Source organism: Oncorhynchus clarkii, chromosome 2 (genome assembly GCF_045791955.1).
Source record: "Oncorhynchus clarkii lewisi isolate Uvic-CL-2024 chromosome 2, UVic_Ocla_1.0, whole genome shotgun sequence".
Lineage (NCBI taxonomy): Eukaryota > Metazoa > Chordata > Actinopteri > Salmoniformes > Salmonidae > Oncorhynchus > Oncorhynchus clarkii.
The window spans coordinates 78,094,495-78,115,206 of record NC_092148.1 but is presented as its reverse complement, the minus strand read 5'-3'; the positions used below and the strand labels follow the sequence as shown (position 1 = coordinate 78,115,206).

The 20,712-nt window shown below is 41.0% G+C and overlaps 2 protein-coding genes across 2 annotated transcripts in view; both read right to left on the bottom strand.

Moving 5' to 3' along the window:
* LOC139374195 (protein O-mannosyl-transferase TMTC2-like) overlaps positions 1-7,472 on the bottom strand; it is a 167,790-nt gene extending 160,318 nt beyond the window's left edge. The window contains exon 1 of the mRNA XM_071115216.1: positions 7,126-7,472. Within this exon, the coding sequence (XP_070971317.1) occupies positions 7,126-7,208 (83 nt within the window). The 5' untranslated portion in view covers positions 7,209-7,472. The remainder of the gene's footprint in view (positions 1-7,125) is intronic.
* Positions 7,473-11,530: 4,058 nt separating this feature from the next.
* LOC139382585 (CD209 antigen-like protein C) lies at positions 11,531-13,649 on the bottom strand. Its single transcript, XM_071126708.1, has 5 exons — positions 13,562-13,649; positions 13,188-13,472; positions 12,923-13,065; positions 12,733-12,842; positions 11,531-12,630 (listed from the first exon to the last, which is right to left on the bottom strand). The coding sequence occupies exons 2-5, from the start codon at positions 13,414-13,416 to the stop codon at positions 12,492-12,494; spliced, it is 621 nt and encodes a 206-aa protein (XP_070982809.1). The 5' UTR covers positions 13,417-13,472; positions 13,562-13,649; the 3' UTR covers positions 11,531-12,491.
* Positions 13,650-20,712: the final 7,063 nt, after the last annotated feature.

Sequence of the window (20,712 nt, the reverse complement as noted above, 5' to 3'; positions counted from 1 at the left end):
ACTACTCCAGTATCCCTGCACATTGTAAATATTGTATTGGCACTGACCCTGGAACTGCCTCTGTAGATAGCTTACTGACCCTGGAACTGCACCTGTATATAGCTTACTGAACCTGGAACTGCATCTGTATATAGCTTACTGACCCTAGAACTGACCCTGTATATAGCTTACTGACCCTAGAACTGACCCTGTATATAGCTTACTGACCCTAGAACTGACCCTGTATATAGCTTACTGCCCCTGTATACAGCTTACTGACCTTAGAACTGCCCCTGTATATAGCTTACTGAACCTGGAACTGCACCTGTATATAGCTTACTGACCCTAGAACTGACCCTGTATGCAGCTTACTGACCTTAGAACTGCCCCTGTATATAGCTTACTGAACCTGGAACTGCACCTATATATAGCTTACTGACCCTAAAACTGACCCTGTACATAGCTTACTGACCCTAGAACTGACCCTGTATATAGCTTACTGACCCTGGAACTGACCCTGTATATAGCTTACTGACCCTGGACCTGACCCTGTATATAGCTTACTGACCCTAGAACTGACACTGTATATAGCTTACTGACCCTGGAACTATGTCTGTATATAGCTTACTGACCCTGGAACTGCGTCTGTATATAGCTTACTGACCCTGGAACTGACCCTGTATATAGCTTACTGACCCTATATATAGCTTACTGACCCTGGAACTGACCCTGTATATAGCTTACTGACCCTAGAACTGACCCTGTATATAGCTTACTGACCCTATATATAGCTTACTGACCCTGTATATAGCTTACTGACCCTATATATAGCTTACTGACCCTATATATAGCTTACTGACCCTATATATAGCTTACTGACCTTATATATAGCTTACTGACCCTGGAACTGACCCTGTATATAGCTTACTGACCCTGGAATTGCGTCTGTATATAGCTTACTGACCCTAGAACTGGCCCTGTATATAGCTTACTGATCCTGGAACTGCCCCTGTACATAGCTTACTGAACCAGGAACTGCACCTGTATATAGCTTACTGACCCTAGAACTGACCCTGTATAAAGCTTACTGACCCTAGAACTGACCCTGTATATAGCTTACTGACCCTGGAACTGACCCTGTATATAGCTTACTGACCCTGGAACTGACCCTGTATATAGCTTACTGAACCTGGAACTGGCCCTGTTTATAGCTTACTGACCCTGGAACTGACCCTGTATATAGCTTACTGACCCTAGAACTGACCCTGTATATAGCTTACTGACCCTGGAACTGACCCTGTATATAGCTTACTGACCCTAGAACTGACCCTGTATATAGCTTACTGACCCTGGAACTGACCCTGTATATAGCTTACTGAACCTGGAACTGCCCCTGTATATAGCTTACTGACCCTAGAACTGCCCCTGTATATAGCTTACTGAACCTAGCAACTGCGCCTGTATATAGCTTACTGACCCTGTATATAGCTGGGGCGGCAGGGTAGCCTAGTGGTTACAGTGTTGAACTAGTAACCAGAAGGTTGCAAGTTCAAATCCCTGAGCTGACAATGTACAAATCTGTTGTTCTGCCCCTGAACAGGCAGCTTACTGATCCTGGAACTGCCCCTGTACATGAACAGGCAGGGGCAGAACTGTTCCTAGGCAATCATTGAAAGAACTGGCCCTGTATATAGCTACTGGCCCTGTATATAGCGTACATGTTCTTCTTATTTCTGGTGTGTTTTTGTTCTAATTTACCTTTTTTATAGTACTACTGATATTGATTACTGCATTTCTGGGAAAGAGCAAGCAGGGAAGGCATTTCACTGCACATGACAATAAAACTTTAAACACATACACACAGCACTCTGACTACACTATAAGAGGCAGAGGTTGTTAATTGACAGAAAGCTACATAATGACGTGTCATCAAACATAGTGATTCATTATAGTTTGAGCCACTCAACCACTCCTTAATGCGATACGTGGAAGAAACCATGTCAAGGTTTATTTAGAACAGATTACTGGACAGCCAGGCAGGAACTATGGACCATGAATCCATTCTGAACATTAAGTAACAACATGTTGGGGGAAAAAATTATTCATCCTAACTCTAAGCAGTGCTTTATATCTGTAAAAATATGATTCTAATTATATTCCACATATCCCTACTTTATCATAAAAAAGTCTAGGAATTTCGGTATTCCACTGCTTCTCCCCAACCGACGAAGCCTTGTGTGTCAATGACCTGAAGCATGTGGCACTCTGGCCATCAAGTCCCAGACCACATCATCCGACTGCAGTGCTACATGCTTTGACTGCATCCCCCTGTCAGGCCACAGCAACGCTCAGGAAGGCTCTGTCCTCAATAACAAACTATGTGTGTCATTCACACATTTATATACACCATCCTAACAAGATAACATTTTAGCTGAGAAAGAGAAGTGTGCCATGCAGCATTGTTGAAGAAGAGCAAGGCATTTCATACTAGCCATGACAAGAGATACAATGCATTCGGAAAGTATTCAGACCCCTTGACTTTTTCCACATTTTGTTACGTTAGACCCTTATTCTTAAATTGATTAAATACTTTTTTTCCCTCATCAATGTGCACCCATTACCCCATAATGACAAAGCAAAAACAGGAAAAACAGACCCTTTGCTCAGTACTTTGTTGGGCCAGCATCCCGGAGTCGCCTCTTCACTGTTGATGTTGAGGGTACTATTTATCAAAGCTGCCAGTTGAGGACTTGTGAGGCGTCTGGTTCTCAAACTAGACACTCTAATGTACTTGTCCTCTTGCTCAGTTGTGCACCAGGGCCTCCCACTCCTCTTTCTATTCTGGTTAGAGCCAGTTTGCGCTGTTCTGAGACGGCAGTAGTACACAGCGTTGTACGAGATCTTCAGTTTCTTGGCAATTTCTTGCATGGAATAGCCTTCATTTCTCAGAACAAGAATAGACTGACAAGTTTCAGAAGAAAGTTCTTCGTTTCTGGCCATTTTGAGCCTGTAATCGAACCCACAAATGCTGATGCTCCAGATACTCAACTAGTCTAAAGAAGGACAGTTTTATTGCTTCTTTAATCAGAACAACAGTTTTCAGCTGTGCTAACATAATTGCAAAAGGGTTTTCTAATGATCAATTAGCCTTTTAAAATTATAAACTTGGATTACCTAACACAACGTGTCATTGGAACACAGGAGTGATGGTTGCTGATAATGGGCCTCTGTACGCCTATGTAGATATTCAATTTAAAAAATCAGCCGTTTCCAGCTGCAATAGTCATTTAAAACATTAACAATGTCTCCACTGTATTTCTGATCAATTTGATGTTATTTTAATGGACAAAAAAATTGCTTTTCTTTCAAAACCAAAGACATTCTAAGTGACACTACCTTTGAACGGTAGTGTATGTAAATAAGGTTTTTCTGCAGAAATGTCTAAAAATCTGTTTTCTCTTAGTCATTATAGGGTATTGTGTGTAGATTGAGGATTTTTTGTAACGTTAAAAAAATGTGGAAAAAGTCAAGGGGTCAAGTCACGGGGTCTGAATACTTTCCGAAGGTAATGTAACTCAAACAATATAGTGATACTCTAACGCTTATGTACCATAAGGGTATAGTACTTTCAGATCAACGCTCTCATTTCATCATGAAATTGTCAACAATATTTCAGAGAAGAGCGTGTAGGTGTAGGCCTAGGACTTCTGAAAAATAGAAATCTCTATATCTGTTTTCTAAGAAGACATTAAGTTGATCAACTCCCTCAGGGCTGACACAGGAGAACAGTTTTATTTTCCTACTCCTGTCCTCCACATTTCCCTTTGATTCAGTTCAGTATCATCCAAACAAAATCACGGATGTTTTTGCAACATAAATCCAAATCAGCAACAATAATGCTGATGATGCAGCTAATGCCAAAGCCATGTTCACAAAACCTGCAGAGTGCAGACCCTTTCTTTTTCTGCAGGGTCATACATCAAACGCATCTGGACAGGTTCATAGCAATTCAGAGAATGAAATTGGGCAATATTTTTCTCCTGACACAAACCTATTCACTCCTATTGGTGGTAAAGGTCTCAGGATTATAGCTATAGACAGAGATATGAACAACACATATGACATATGACTCACTATGTTGTCATCCAGGTGTCAAGGCTCTGTGTGATAATGATGACCGTGCCCAGATGGAGAACTCCCAGAAGTAATTCTGACATCACATAATGGAGTAATTGTCCACTCCTCAAGGATGGGCTGTTTGTGCAGGGAGTTGGGTGTGGTGGTGGTGGTGAAAGCATTGACAGAAGAAAGCCTTGTGAGGCCCCTCCATTCCTCCATAGAAAAGTTATCTTCGGTGCTAGGCTAGCAAACACATTGCACAAAACGTGTAGTTACGGTGTTGTTAACTTAGACCATGACGAGTTACAATTAATAACAACTGGTATGTGGCAGGTGACTTAAATTAACCAGTAAAACCAGTGACCTTTCATCAGGTTTTTCCTACAGAGATCTGACTCAGCAAACCCTACATTCATTAAAGCAGGCAGAGCACTCCATTCTTGTAGGCGCTATTTTCTCAAGAATACAACTGAAAGTAACAAGAACAGTATAATGATGTATTCCTGAGCAACAAGACTCCAAGAGCAGATCGATGTGAAATCCTCATGTGGCATGCTGTCAGCCACCCTTGGTGCTCCTGGCCATGCTCAATGCACAACTGCCACATTGGATTTAAACTTTTAATCATTAAATATTTAAATCAAAGCAGTTTCTCAACTGGTGTACAAAATTGCTCTCTGAATTTCGAGAGGAGGATGTATTACACATTGAGACCAAATATCCATATTTGATTCCTTGCTATTTAGAATTTAAGAAATTCAGTTGTTAAGTGCACAACTACATGTAGCCTAAAGGTATAGATAACAGATTGTCATGTTAGAAGATGCAAACCAATTTGCATTGAAATTACCTCAAATATTATTCAAACGAGTGGTATCCAATCCGATAAGATCCTTTAAGGTTTATGGTTTAAATTCAGTTCTCCCCAAAAAGTGAGCTCACGGTTTGATAAAGATAAAGCTTCTTATTCACACATATGATATCAGCCATCAGTAAGCCCCTTTCCCCATCATTATACCACATCTGCTTCTTCTCCAGGCAAATCACATGTTAACAAGTCAGGATACCACCTCACTAATGACTACTAATTACATACTGTACAAGCCTGAACAAAACGCCAGCGCTAAAAACAGATAGGATAGTTAGTATGTCATATCTCAGAAACAAATAGCAGGTGATATGGTTTGGGCTTCAGCACAGTAAAAGAGTGGGTTTGTCATAAGATAGACTATTATTACAATGGCCATTAGTTTAAAATTGAGGATAATATATTCACATGGGGGTGCGTGCTACGCACACACAAACTACAACCTGGAGGCTGAAATGTAGAATGTGTACACTGACACATCTCAGTGGTCCTGCAGCAGTCAGTGGTAGCCTTAACCTCTCCACATTGTAGCCACTCCCAGGAAGATTTATGAAAACTGAACACCACTGCTGTCACATGAGTGATGGTGTGTCCTGAGCACAAAGTACAAAGGCGTATAATCCTGTATAAGTTTATGACTCCATCACAAAAATGTAGGCTATAAGATTACAATGAAACTTTGGCCGCTGGTTCGAATACCCGAGCCAACAAGGTGAAAAATCTGCCGATGTACCCTTGAGCAAGGCACTTAACCCTAATTCGCTCCAGTGGCGCCGCACTACTATGGCTGACCCTGTAAAACAACACATTTCAGTGTGCCGATCTGGTGTATGTGGGGAAAAAAAACATGTAAAAAAATTAAAAAACATCAACACACCACTTGGCATGAGTGCAGTAGATTTACGCTCACTGAACAGCATCCCCAGGCTACATTTTAATGGTCTCAATGCATCCATAGAAACAGTAGCACTTATACTAATAACTTAATTTCCTATAGGCCATAGCTGTCCAAATACATAACAATGATGGCTCTAATTCTGCATGTATCAAACCTTTTACAAGCAGTTAGGCTATTGACCAAATGATTGAAGTGTAATACATTGGCATCCGCATTACAGTATAAGCCTCCTATGTAGTACACTGCATTACTTGCTTATCATAGAACACCAGGTTAGTTTTAAAAACCTGGTGTACATTTAGACATCAGGCATTACAAGTTAAAACATTATATTTAAATTATTAATCAATCAATTAATAAATCAACCAAGCTAATATACTGAGGCCATAGCGGGTTAAAATGCCCAGTAGTAGGTCTATAGCAGTAAGAAGTTGGTAAAAGAAAAGTGCTTAGGTTTTGTGATCTTCATTCCTTACAGGTACTTAAATCTGTTTGGCACAATACATTCTCAGGCCCGGGAGAAATATTGTTTCCCTGGAGGCAGATACATTTTCACGGTGCAGCCCAGACGGCAACAGACTGAACTGAACGCATCTCTACTTTTAAGACCGTTGCTTTCAATGGAGCATGAACCACTTGAGAATTGATCAATGTTTTAATCTGCCTAATAAAGCACGCTGTTTTTAAGACGTCCTATTGCCTATTTAAAACAGGGTTGGCTTATTTAATTTGTTTAGGATCATCAATCATTATTGTCTGTTAGAATAATGATATTCATTAAATATGATTCACCTGTTTCTCGGGACGGTACAGCACCTAACAAATACGACTGGTTCACACGTAATTTGAAAAGACTTGGTCATGATAACGGTTTTATTTTAGTGATGTGCCATGGACATGGTGATTATGGAATACAACGTATCAAATTACTCCCATAATCATTTTGTTGCGTTAGGTTAATTTCGCCTGCAATAATGTATTATCGTCTCAGGATTCAAACTTTATGCAGTGACACTGTGTACTGGCAAGCTATACCTGCTGTTTACCAAGACCTTGCCGCCAACACGGAGCTGACAGAAGTCACCCTCCCTCGGCCCGCCATTCCTTACACTACCGCGAAATGTTGTATAGAAATGTGAACACGTTTCCTACTATGCCAAGCAATAAACTACCATTATGCAAAACCATTGTGTTGTATGACAATATGGGCAGAACAGCAATGCCATCGGAGGCGGACGTCATCTGTCATGCAATCATGTACCTGTCATCGTAGCAGAAATCAGCGCCCAGAGTGTTGACATAGAGGACCAAAGCCACAGCGCTGCACACGAATTCTGCAATCATTTCTCAAAAAAGAAAACAAGAAAAGAAAACGAAGAACAGTGGAGATAGATCTCAAATCCGATCTCTATTCTCTCTCTCCGTCTTTGTCAAGAAGTCTCTACGAAAACAGAAATTCCAATTCCCCATCCTCGCAAAGTGTTGAAAGTGGATAATCCAGGCATCCTCCTTCTAACCCATTTTGAGCTAGAGGAGGGCAGTTTTGATCCGACACGAAATAGAGCAAAACGGCCAGCATTTACGGTTTCTGTGACTGCATTTGCACGCCTTTCCTACAAGACTGCTCCTATGATGCATAGTGAGTGGTCCGCTGGATAAACGTCGTGATTGAGCCGCGTGTGGTTCAAAGGATATTCTGCGCATGTGCGATGCCCCTCCTCCCAACAGTGAATAGAATAAAGGATGCTAATGATTTGAGGATTAGGTTTGACTGCATGGTGATGGCACACCTCTTGATTGCGAACCGCTGGTATCCCCCGTAGCCTTCTATGTGTATTCTAGCCGTGATTATATAGCCCATTATGAGTGTGAATATGCCATTCTTGGTTTAAAGGAACAGTGACACCGGTCGCGCGTGTTTTTTCCAACCTCTGGGGAGCTCTTTGTATACACAGCATAGTCGCATAATCTGGTTTTAAACCGAGCAGTAGGCTATAAACAGTACTTGGTTAGGGCCACACTGCGCAAGGCATACAAACACTAGGTTTGATCTACCCTCTGCTGAAACCATTTTTTTAAATATAAATATAATTTGAAACTAATTGAATAGAACTACTGACCTACAAGGATACAAAATATGAGTTATTCAGGCGTCAAATGTCTGTTGATTACTGGATTATAAAATCTGAAATGGCATAATGGTTGTTGTTCATTACTCTTAAATAACCAATCAACAGACATTTGATTAGAGACTAAGGATTGTATGTCAGAAATGAGAATGTGAAATGACAGGTGTCTTCTCTAAAGTGTTACGACACGTTAACCGTGTAGTAAATATTCCATTGAGGTTTGTCTTCAGAGGCAAAACACTCCACTTAAATTGCAATAAACCTGAGGCAGAAAAAATGGTCCAATAAAAAAAAGAACAAACAACATTCTAAGCAGACTAAACTCCACTCCATGTTGAACAAAGTTTCTGATTAGAATACTCTACCAATGGAGTGGAGCAGAGACAAGACGTTGTGGAATCTAGCTCCGACTACATCGATTCGCCCAAGATCAATACTTTAAAAATGTAAATTATGAAACGCCAACCTTGTACCTGTGTTCGTCCTTAGTATTTGCGTGCCTTTCTTTATTTCCATACTTTTTCAATAAACATTAATCAAATACAACCACCGACATCAGAAACGTCCTTCACCATGGAGTGGAGTTTATTCCGCTACCTCAGGAGATCATTTGAAGTTAAATTGTGTTAAAGAAATCTACGGCAGAGAAATAATATGACCGCCTGGGGGGGAAAAAATATTTCAGGGGAAGTAGGTGTAATATCTGAATGACCTATTACTATCCATAATCTACAACATGGCTATAAAACACTTATAACAGATCCATTCCTTTAGTATGAATCAAGGCAGGCGGGGTGTCTTTACAGCAATCATTTACTTTTGTGGCCATTGCAGGCTACTACGACGAGTGCTTCCATTGGTCTTTGAAAACATCCAGTAGAGGGCTCACACAGCAAGAAGAGCAACACTGACTGTTCTCAGCAACAGGGAGTCAAACTTTTAAGCAATGCAGCACAGTCATTCTTCCAACTGTATGTGTGTTGGAAAGTGTTTTCAATATGTACTAATGGAATAATATAACCATTTGAGTGTTTGGATATGGAGAGATTGAGATGAAGTAGGGGGAACAGATGAGAAAAAATAAAAACAGAATCAATCTCTGTGCTCCATAGTGTGATCCATAGATGAAGAGGCCAGTATGGTACACTGCACTTAGACGCTTGAGCAATGGAGATAACAGAGCATCTCCACTTTCAAAATAGAAGTGCACATTTATTTTTTTTGCACCCCCACTTTCTTACCCAAAAAGTATCACGATCCATCGGGTAATTTGCCATTTTCAATGATTAGTAATGTTTTGAGCTAGTCTGCATTAAAATTGATATGTCCATTTTATGTACGATATAATAATTAACAGATTGCATTTTGCATCCCCCATCGCCTCAAGATGAATGCTTTAGCCCACTGGAAAGTTTTGCTTCCCTCCCACACACCACTGTTTTGGTTTAGTGCAGTTAGAAAGCACTAGTTGTACCATTGGTGTTGAAAAGGAAAAGACACCTGGAAAAGAAAATTGTTCATCTATTTTGTTGTACCGTTACATTTGTATCGTTGTTTCATGTCTAATGCACTCAAGGTGTTCCTACATATCATTTGAGAGGCGTCCACCACAAGCAAATTTTGTCATTTGACTTTGCCTGTAAGAACCATGATGAGCACAGGCATGTCTGATTAGGCTTCACTGTATCGCAGCCTCTGGGAGAATCTCAATTGCTTGCGTCCTCTCTCCTTGCCTCAGAGGGGAGGGACATCTGGCTTTCTCCTCCAATGTGTTTTGAGAAGGAGAGAGGATGCGAGGAGTATGCATTTGAGATTCTGCCACTGACATCCATCAGCCTACCAAAGGTTGGACCTTTGGAGAAAACTGAATGTCCGGTAGCTCACGGGCTGTCAATGAGTAGCTCGCAAGAATATACCAAAGACAGTTCAGTATGAAGCACAGAAGGCTGGTGGCACCTTAATTGGGGAGGACGAGCTTGTTGTAATGGCTGGAGAAGAATGGGTGGAATGGTATCAAATACATCAATCATATGGTTTCCATGTGTTTGATGCCATTCCATAGGCTCCGTTCCAGCCATTATTATGAGCCATCCTCCTCTCAGTAGCCTCCACTGGTGTGAAGATAGGTTAGAACTGCATCTCCAATATAAATCTCTGATCACACTTGTAGGTGATGTCATGTTGACATTAGTTAGCTAATTGGATGCGTAGAACTGAGCTATATATTGTTTTAAGGTCATACCAAGGAATATTTTGCTATTTGATTTTGGAATTTTAAGATCCCTTGAAGTATCAAAAAATATATAGAATAGTTTTTTGATGAAAAATGTTATTTGGCCTTACTGCTACTAGCCCATACAAACGCATTGAATAACAGAAGCACTACATGGAACAACAGATAGTCACCAAAAAATTATCTGAAGGAAGTTTGTTCTTAAGAAAGATAAGGAATTATTATTATTATTATTATAGGTAATTATATATTTTGTTACATCTATTTAACCCCCAAAATATTGGATCATATTACTCCAGTGCTAGCCTCTCTACACTGGCTTCCTGTCAAAGCAAGGGCTGATTTCAAGGTTTTACTGCTAACCTACAAAGCATTACATGGGCTTGCTCCTACCTATCTCTCTGATTTGGTCCTGCCGTACATACCTACACGTACGCTACGGTCACAAGACGCAGGCCTCCTAATTGTCCCTAGAATTTCTAAGCAAACAGCTGGAGGCAGGGCTTTCTCCTATAGAGCTCCATTTTTATGGAACGGTCTGCCTACCCATGTCAGAGACGCAAACTCGGTCTCAACCTTTAAATCCTTACTGAAGACTCATCTCTTCAGTGGGTCATATGATTGAGTGTAGTCTGGCCCAGGAGTGGGAAGGTGAACGGAAAGGCTCTGGAGCAACGAACCACCCTTGCTGTCTCTGCCTGGCCGGTTCCCCTCTTTCCACTGGGATTCTCTGCCTCTAACCCTATTACAGGGGCTGAGTCACTGGCTTTACTGGGGCTCTCTCATGCCGTCCCTGGAGGGGGTGCGTCACCTGAGTGGGTTGATTCCCTGATGTGGTCATCCTGTCTGGGTTGCCCCCCCCCCCCCCCTTGGGTTGTGCCGTGGCGGAGGTCTTTGTGGGCTATACTCGGCCTTGTCTCAGGATGGTAAGTTGGTGGTTGAAGATATCCCTCTAGTGGTGTGGGGGCTGTGCTTTGGCAAAGTGGGTGGGGTTATATCCTTCCTGTTTGGCCCTGTCCGGGGGTGTCCTCGGATGGGGCCACAGTGTCTCCTGACCCATCCTGTCTCAGCCTCCAGTATTTATGCTGCAGTAGTTTATATGTCGGGGGGCTAGGGTCAGTTTGTTATATCTGGAGTACTTCTCCTGTCCTATTCTGTGTCCTGTGTGAATCTAAGTGTGCGTTCTCTAATTCTCTCCTTCTCTCTTTCTCTTTCTGAGCCCTAGGACCATGCCCCAGGACTACCTGACATGATGACTCCTTGCTGTCCCCAGTTCACCTAGCCGTGCTGCTGCTCCAGTTTAAACTGTTCTGCCTTATTATTATTCGACCATGCTGGTCATTTATGAACATTTGAACATCTTGGCCATGTTCTGTTATAATCTCCACCCGGCACAGCCAGAAGAGGACTGGCCATCCCACATATGCTCTCTCTAATTCTCTCTTTCTTTCTCTCTCTCGGAGGACCTGAGTCCTAGGACCATGCCCCAGGAATACCTGACATGATGACTCCTTGCTCCACCTGACTGTGCTGCTGCTCCAGTTTCAACTGTTCTGCCTTATTATTATTCGACCATGCTGGTCATTTATGAACATTTGAACATCTTGGCCATGTTCTGTTATAATCTCCACCCGGCACAGCCAGAAGAGGACTGGCCACCCCACATAGCCTGGTTCCTCTCTAGGTTTCTTCCTAGGTTTTGGCCTTTCTAGGGAGTTTTTCCTAGCCACCGTGCTTCTACACCTGCATTGCTTGCTGTTTGGGGTTTTAGGCTGGGTTTCTGTACAGCACTTTGAGATATCAGCTGATGTACGAAGGGCTATATAAATAAATTTGATTTGATTTGATTTGATTTTGATTTGATGAAGCTGGTTGAGAGAATGCCAAGAGTGTACAAAGCTGCCATCAAGGCAAACGGTGGCTTTGAAGAATCTCAAATATAAAATATATTTTGATTTGTTTAGCACTTATTTGGTTACTATATGATTCCATATGTGTTATTTGATCTTTTTGATGTCTTCACTATTACTCTACAATGTAGAAAATAGTAAAAATAAAGAAAAAGCCTTGAATGAGTTGGTGTGTCCAAACGTTTGACTGGCACTGTACATGTGTGTGTGTTTGTCAGCGTGTGGCATTCTCCCACATCTAGTACCATTCCACCAAATAACATCTGTCTTCAGACATAAGACTAAAAGGAGTAACATAGGACATAGAGAGGTCCTTTAAATGAATGCCAGTGCAGAGAGAGTATCTATGATAATCCTATTTCTCACAGACACAGTATTGTTCAACGGAACACCCATCGTCATTCCAATCCCCTGGGTCTGTTGAACGGTGTATAAACTCCCCACAGTCCTGCTCTGTTTCTTTCCAGCTATTAGGCTGTCCATCCCCCCAATACCTGAAGTAGAAACAACACATAGAATCAAACTGTCAACTCTATCAGAGCCTACTACTCCAGTCAGTGATTTCTAATAGAAACAGAACTCTTCAAATGTCTTACGTGGTAGTCAGTGGTGTGCCGTCCACCCATTTCCAGGTTCCCTCAGCAAATGTGTCAGTCAGACCAATCCAGATTTGTTTATTTGCTCCGTTTAACCCATTGATAAATACCTGTCATTGCAGCACAGAAAAAAGACATTGCTCATATATATCCTCTATCACCCACCTCTCTCTGTCTTTATCTCTCTCACCTGTTCCTCTCTGTTGTTTATGATCACAAGGTGTGCTTCTCTCCTTAGACAGTCCATTCTGCTCTCCTCCCAGGTTTTATTCACAGTTGAGAAGAAGTAACAGCTGGTTTCGAACTTTATCCATCCTTCGTGACAAGGTCTCCCTAGAAGTTTTCCTTACTTTATTTACAATCATTGATTGATACCACTCTCATTGAATGAAGTAGCAAGAAAACAACATGACACAGAAAGGACTTCTAATGAAGTCAAATGTCATTTTACTCACCTTTGAGCTTCTTGTTCAGTCTGATTGTCTCCCTCTGTAGCTTGTCTCTATCTTTAGTCAGGGTGCTATAACTGGTCTGTAGCTGGTCTCTATCTTTAGTCAGGGTGCTATAACTGGTCTGTAGCTGGTCTCTATCTTTAGTCAGGGTGCTATAACTGGTCTGTAGCTGGTCTCTCTCTTTAGTCAGGGTGCTATAATTGATATGTAGCTGGTCTCCCTCTTTAGTCATGTTGTTGTAGCTGGTCTGTAGCTGGTCTCTCTCAGGAGAATAATGCTGACCAGTGACTAGGGGAACAGTGAAACATTGAAAACATTTCACAATAATTATGTCACTGAAGAAGATCAATGTTTTAGTGAGAACATACTAAACTTACAGTGTACACACAGGCCTATGATCCCAGCCAGTAGGAGAACACACAGCAGCCCCAGACACAATGCAGCAACTTTGTATGGTCTCTTCCACCACTGGGGCGGCAGGGTAGCCTAGTGGTTAGAGCGTTGGACTAGTAACCGGAAGGTTGCAAGTTCAAACCCCCGAGCTGACATGGTAAAAATCTGTCGTTCTGCCCCTGAACAGGCAGTTAAACCCACTGTTCCTAGGCCGTCATTGAAAATAAGAATTTGTTCTTAACTGACTTGCCTGGTTAAATAAAGGTAAAATAAAAAAAAATAAAAAAAATAAAAAAACTGAAAATGTACTACATCACAAGATATTATCAATCTTATTAGAAACATATTGGGTCGTTTTCACAGCATTCTATTTCATTACAACTGGTCAAACTGATGCCATTTGGAACTTTTGCACAGAAAATCTTTACCTTCTTTTTGATTTTTGCATTTTCTCCCCGGTCCCTAAACGTTTGACAGAGAAAACCTGACCAATCTCAACTAGACGGAAGTATTAATTCTATCGATGTATGACATTACTCTGGTGAGCAAGGGTTTATTTAGTCTTCTAGAACAGGATTTCTCAAACTCTGTCTTGGGGCCTCCCCTGGGCGCACCTTTTGGTGTTTGCCCTAGCACTACACAGCTGATTCAAATAACCTACTCACCTTCAAGCTTTGATTATTTGAATCAGCTGTGTAGTGCTAGGGCAAAAACCAAAACGTGCCCCCAACGGGGCCACAGGACCGAGTTTGGGAAGCCCTGTTCTAGGGCAACATACAGTATAATGACAGAAGAGAAGCTGCATGTATCTAATTATAGACAAGTTGACTAACAAATAGCCTACCAAAATGTTGGAAATTATAAGCAGAAACATATCTAAATCATGTCAAAAAATATTTCCGCTGTCTCTGACTATATCCTATGACACATTTTGTATATTAGTGGGTTAGGGTCGGGTGCGGTCCTCAGATTTTCACTTTATCACGAATAGTCGGGCGGTTGCAGATGGATTATTAACAAATGCGGTTGGGTGCGGGTGAACAAACAACTGACCCGCACCACTAGTGTGTGTGTGTGTTGGTACCTGAATATTTAACGCCATCTCTTGTTCTGGTCATGCTATGTGTGTCGTCATCAATATCCAATATCTTCATTGTGCTGGAATCATTGTCTTCTAACTGTGTTTGTAAAGATTTCCTCAGATACTGTGCCTGTACCTTGCCGTACTTTAGGTCTACATTCAGAAAATCTGATGGCCGCAGTATGTGTGTATGTACAGTATGTATTGGCAAAGTTTGTCTATCAAAAACACTAACCCAAAACACTGAAGTCAAAAAGTCAAATATACTAGCATGCCAAATAAGCACATATAAACAGACAGATTCTCAGACCCTCAGTGACACATTAGCCCACAAAATAGTCAGACAATGAATACAAAACAACAAATGCAATGGAAATAATTCTTACCATGGTCTTTGACATTTGAAAATGGATTAATCCAAATATATTGCACTTGTGTGGATTTAAGTCATATGATGACCCTACTGTACTGAAATGTATTGATCTAGCACCAAACGCAAGATCCTGGTCACCAAACGTGTTTTATAGTCCAAAGTACAGTACATTTTGTGCCAACATCATCATACCATTACTTGGTCAAACAGTTATGAAGTAACAATGTACCATTGTAACTTGTGGTTGATTTGGGCGTACCCATCAAATGTGATGATTAGTAAGAAACTATCCATCTGTCTAAGGCCTTATGGTTAGGCGGAAGTCAAGATAATGTGATTTCCCAGGAAAGGTGCTGCATAGGATTTAAGAGAGGTCATAGTTCTTTAGAAGACGAGGTGCAGTTCATGGTCGAACGAAGATTTTACAGAACAACATTCTTTAGCTGATATATTTTCTACTGTACTGGCACTGTACCGGTCAATGGCACTTCTCCTTCTCTCTCACTCTCATTGTTTCACTTCCCTCTCTCTTTCTTGTTCTTTCTCTCTTCGTTCTGCATTATTATGCAGATGCAGATATTGTGAAATCAAAAGGAAATGCTCCATAAGCAGACTCAAGTCACTCTCCTGAAATGCCTCTCAGAATTGTTCCTAGCAATAAGTTATTTTCATCTATAATTTATTTAAAAAAGATTTGATACGTGAGGTTAATATAACATGGTGTTTAGAGGGACAAGAAACATCTCTGGTTTAACATTTTACTGCAGTGGGCCGAATCAGGGTCAATCAGAGGGATGTGTCTATTAGAAATCACTGACTGGAGTAGTAGGCTCTTATATAGTTGACAGTTTGAGTCTATGTGTTGTTTCAACTGCAGGTATTGGGGGGATGGAAAGCCTAGCAGCTGGAAAGAAACAGAACAGGACTGTGGGGAGTTTGTACACCATTCAACAGACCAGAGGATTGGAATGACGAAAGATGCTCCCTTGAAGAAATATACACTGAACTAGATGTGGAAGAATGGCACCCGTACACACACACACACACACACACAAAGTGTGTGCACATTTTACACAATGTATATCTTCAATAGCAGTTATCAATAAATCACTGTTGAGTTAATCATACATTAATTTAAGTGACTGTATAAAATAATGTTTTATGTTTATACAGTATGTTTGCTCCTTTTGCTTACTGTACATCATGAAGATTTTGTTCTTTCTTGAACAAAGAAGGGAATGTAACGGCTTTCCTCCTCTTCGTCTGAGGAGGAGTAAGGATCGGACCAAAGCGCAGCGTGGTAAGTGTTCATGATGATTTTAATTAAAGAAAGCACTGAACACTGAATCAAAACAATAAACGATGACGTGAATTTACAAAACCGTAACAGTACCGTGTGGCCCAAACACCCACAAACCAACAGTGAAACCCAGGCTACCTAAGTATGATTCTCAATCAGAGACAACTAGCGACACCTGCCTCTGATTGAGAACCATACTAGGCCGAACACAAAAACCAACATAGAAAAACAAACATAGACTGCCCACCCCAACTCACGCCCTGACCATACTAAAACAAAGAATAAAATAACAGAACTATGGTCAGAACGTGACAGGGAAGTGGTGCCTCGTACACAATAATTGATCTTGGTAAATAAAAGGTGCCCTTTGTTAAAGGAGTAAATTGGTCATCAGATCTCCCATTTCCTTCAGACTAGCCTTTAGTTTTCAACAGCAGGGATTTGAAATAACCTTGCTGTCTGTCTCTCCGACATTTGCAACATTGTTTCAATATTGAAATTGGATCTATAGCTGTCCTATGATAATGAGCGTGTCGGAGTCGGGACGAGAGACAGACTGGCAGCTTTTCTCAGCCAGACAAAGTCATGAATCAGCATAATTGTTATGGATATATACAAAGAAATGTCAATAGAAAAGCACAAAAGGCAGCTAGTTTGCTGTCATTCCAGCTTCAGTTTGAAGTGATTGTGTTAGCTATCTCTTCTGAACAGTGGCCTGGTGAGAGAGCAAATGTTCTATGCCAGGTGAAATTGCACATCATTAGCTCATTGTTATGGATGTATCCCCAAAAAATCACTAGAAAACAGCTTAAACAATGCAGGTACTTTGCTGTTATTATGGCTGTACTGTTTGATGTGACTGTTAGCCAAAGTTGGCTAGCTAGTGAGCAAGGGATAAGAACATTGCCCACTATCATGGCAATGGAACATTTAGAACGAACAACTGGGTCGCGTCCATAGATTTAGAACAAAACGACTGGGTCACGCCTCTGGCAACTGAACCAATAGAACGAATGACTAGCAGGTTTGGGTAGCAACGCTACCTCTGTGTCAGAACTATAAGGATGAAATAGAATGAATACGTTCATCAAAATAAAGTTTTGAATGAAAATATGTCAATCATTATTTGAATATGTTGGTAACCGGTTGCATAAAAGTGATAATGTCCACGAAGCCTAACAACACCCCGGAAAATAAATCCTCCAAACAAATGTTTCTCTGTCATTATCAGTTAAATGACCACTAAATGTCTCAGTATGCAATGCACTAGACTTGTCTCTCAATGTGCTTCTGATAAGAATGAACAAATTGGGAAGTTGTTACACTATTCATTGCCTGATCCAGGTTGTTATTATGCAAATGAATGTTACACCTTCTTCTGATTTTCTTGTATGCTGGAGCCCTTTCCTGCAGTCAATGACCAAAAGCGCCCTCTTTGGCCTCTTTTTAATCCTGACAAATTCCGGTGTTTCTATGTCAAACAGTTTTGTTATCTTGCAGTTTTTTGTGATGTATGTAAAATGAAATATTGGAGTGCAAACTCCAAAATTAAATATATTTCAACTCAATATCTGACATGGTACGGGTGTCTTCTTTTTTAAGTCCACAATCATGTGTGCACGAGGTGTATACTTTTGTTTCAAAGTAGATTTGTTTAAGACTACCAAGAATCATTCTGGTTGACCCTGATTTAGCCCACTGCAATAAATTAAGTGTTTTAATGGTAATGTCATTTTATGTCTAAAATTGGATTTAATCCATTCATCCAACCATTGACATTTTCTTTGTCATTGTACTCACTCTATGCTCCAGATGTGCTACTAAAGACTGGTGGACAGTAAGGTTTCTCATTTCCCTCCATTCTAAGAAAAACACTTGTGCTATTGGGTTTGGTTGAGCTAAAGTTATTGCATCATCTACTGCTGCTCCCCTTTCAGAGCACTCTCATTCTGTTGTTGATTCCATAAAGCCTCGGCCCCGACACGTGTGAGGTGTCCGTCTTGCTTTGTCTAACTATCCTCAGATCTTACATATTCAAGTAAGTACAGGGACGTTGCTCTGGGATTATGGGGTAATAACAGGTTTTAAGGACTACTTCTGGGGGTAAAACAAGTACTCTCTGGAAAGAAGTTTAAAAGTGGAAGAAACGTGAGTGTGGTAAAAAGTGGAACTTACAGCAACTGAAGTTGGTTGTGGAGAGTAACATTGTATGAACTCCAATGGTAGCATCTACTGTACAGGCCCTTCTTGAAGGGATTCACATGTAATACGCTTTGACTGGCACATAAAATATAATGAGGGTGATGGACAGACATACAGGGCTAACCAACCAGATCAGTGGAGGACGGCTCATAATAATGTCTGGAAGAGAGCTAATGGAATGACATCAAACAAATGGGAACCATGTCTTTGATGTACTGGATACCCTTCCACTCATTCCTCTCCAGCCATTACCACGAGCCCGTTCTCCCCAATTACACTACAGCAACCCAATGAAGCCCACCTGAATATGTATATTCATTCATCCATACCAATGGAAAGGGAGAAAGACAAACAAGCTGGAAACAGAAGACAGATCATCATTCTGTAGGTGATGCATGAGGTAACGTGGGATTATCGCATATGAATGCATTATCTCTGGCAAAAGCAACATTGTTGTAGCACCATCAGCAGTTATTTTTTCTGTAATGTTATTCCCTCTCTGTACTTCATTTCCTCTACCTTGTATTGTTGATCATATTGTCCTTCCCTGTTGTGACATCAAACCTCCCTTCTGCTGTCCAATCTGTGCAGCGGTCTAGTTCCATATTGGGCAGCCTCACAGCCATAAGGGAAAACATGAGATCATTAGCTTTATATCATTGCTCAAAATACTCCTCCTGTCACATGGCTTGCACTGCAGCAAAATAGATGTATTTTAAATAAATCATGTTGTCACTTCAGGCTTGATAGGGGGACAGGCTGCTGATGGCTAGATGGAATAGAATATTGATGATGTACACATTATAGGTCTAGAATCAGTGCCATGGTTATTCACATCATTTGTTTCCCACCGCGTTAGTCTGAAGAGAGTTTTACTACAGCAGCAGCAGGCCTGTTAATAATGAGGAGGTTGGGAGGGTGGATGTCTCTCACACTGACATGTGTGGTACTGTTTCAGAACATGTACAGGCTTTAACATTGCTGAAGGGTAGTAGCGTCTTGGGACTCTTGAGCTGTCTGGCTATATAAAATTAGGGGAACCATCATTTACGATGACTTCGGCTCTCGCCAAGTGTAATGATGCAAAGAGAGAGAGACAATCCAATTTTAAAAAGCAATTAAATGCTGAGTGGGAAAGTAAGTGGAAAGCTCCCTGTATAATCAGGGAATTCCAATGTTATCTTAGACTGAACTTGACTAAGTCAGAGGTTCTTTAAACAGAGGGGCATGGACTCCCATTATGTTAACACACTTCCAGTTCTACAGTGAGATGACCAGTAGTCTAACCTCACTCTTCTTAGTCCATCATGTGCTGGTGTCAATGCCCTCAGTGCCTTCGCCTTTTTACTGTGACAGACTTCAAGACACTGGATACATTGTGTATTTTTCACGTGTCTAAGGGGAGCAGGCCTGTCTTGAACTCTGGCTATGAGGGTAACAGGTGTCCTTTTTTTTACAAGCATACAAGCATAAGGGTTGTTCTGAGATTAATTCTCAATATTCCCGGGATAGAATTTTCGGAAGCCGGATTGAATGAGTCACGGATAAATAACTTTAATATTTCCGCTCCTGCACCCACGCTGTAGCATCTGCCTCCGCTATCTCTTTGGGGAACTGAGATTTTTTAGCTTGTCTCAGGTCTCGTGGCCATTCAGGTATGTGCACTTGTGATGTAAAGTGGGAACGAATTCTCAGTTTGGGCAATATCCACGAGTCACTTCCTATTACGGGACAGGGGGCAATGTTTTTAATACCCATGAAGCTCAAAGCATCAGTCTTTTTCGCTCTGGTAGCTGTACACATTTGCAACTCAACAGAAGAGGTCAAGGTTACTTCAGGACAAGATGGAGCACTCGGTTTATTCACACAGCACAGAGAGGAACTAGAAAGGACAAGGAACAATGTAAATAACTGCCAGAAAGGACAAGCAAGTATTTATTTAGAAACTATATATATAAATGCATTACCAACTAGGCATTTATATTATGAATTAATAATTAGCAGCATGTACTGCTGACAATGAACATCATCTGATTGAATGGATCCTTAGTAGAATTAGCTTTCAAAAGCTACTGCTTTTTAGAAGTAAAACAAGAAATTCTATGGTTATATCTGTCTGGACTGATGCAGCCAATACCTCACATCTATTCTATACAGACATAGACATTCCGGGAGGAAT

Coding starts and splice junctions, on each gene's coding strand:
- LOC139382585 (XM_071126708.1), bottom strand. CDS start 13,416: ATGACTAAAGAGGGAGACCAGCTACATATCAATTATAGCACCCTGACT. Junction 13,066..13,187: donor ACTGAACAAGAAGCTCAAAG/GTGAGTAAAATG, acceptor GAAAACTTCTAG/GGAGACCTTGTCACGAAGGA. Junction 12,843..12,922: donor TAAACAACAGAGAGGAACAG/GTGAGAGAGATA, acceptor CTGCAATGACAG/GTATTTATCAATGGGTTAAA.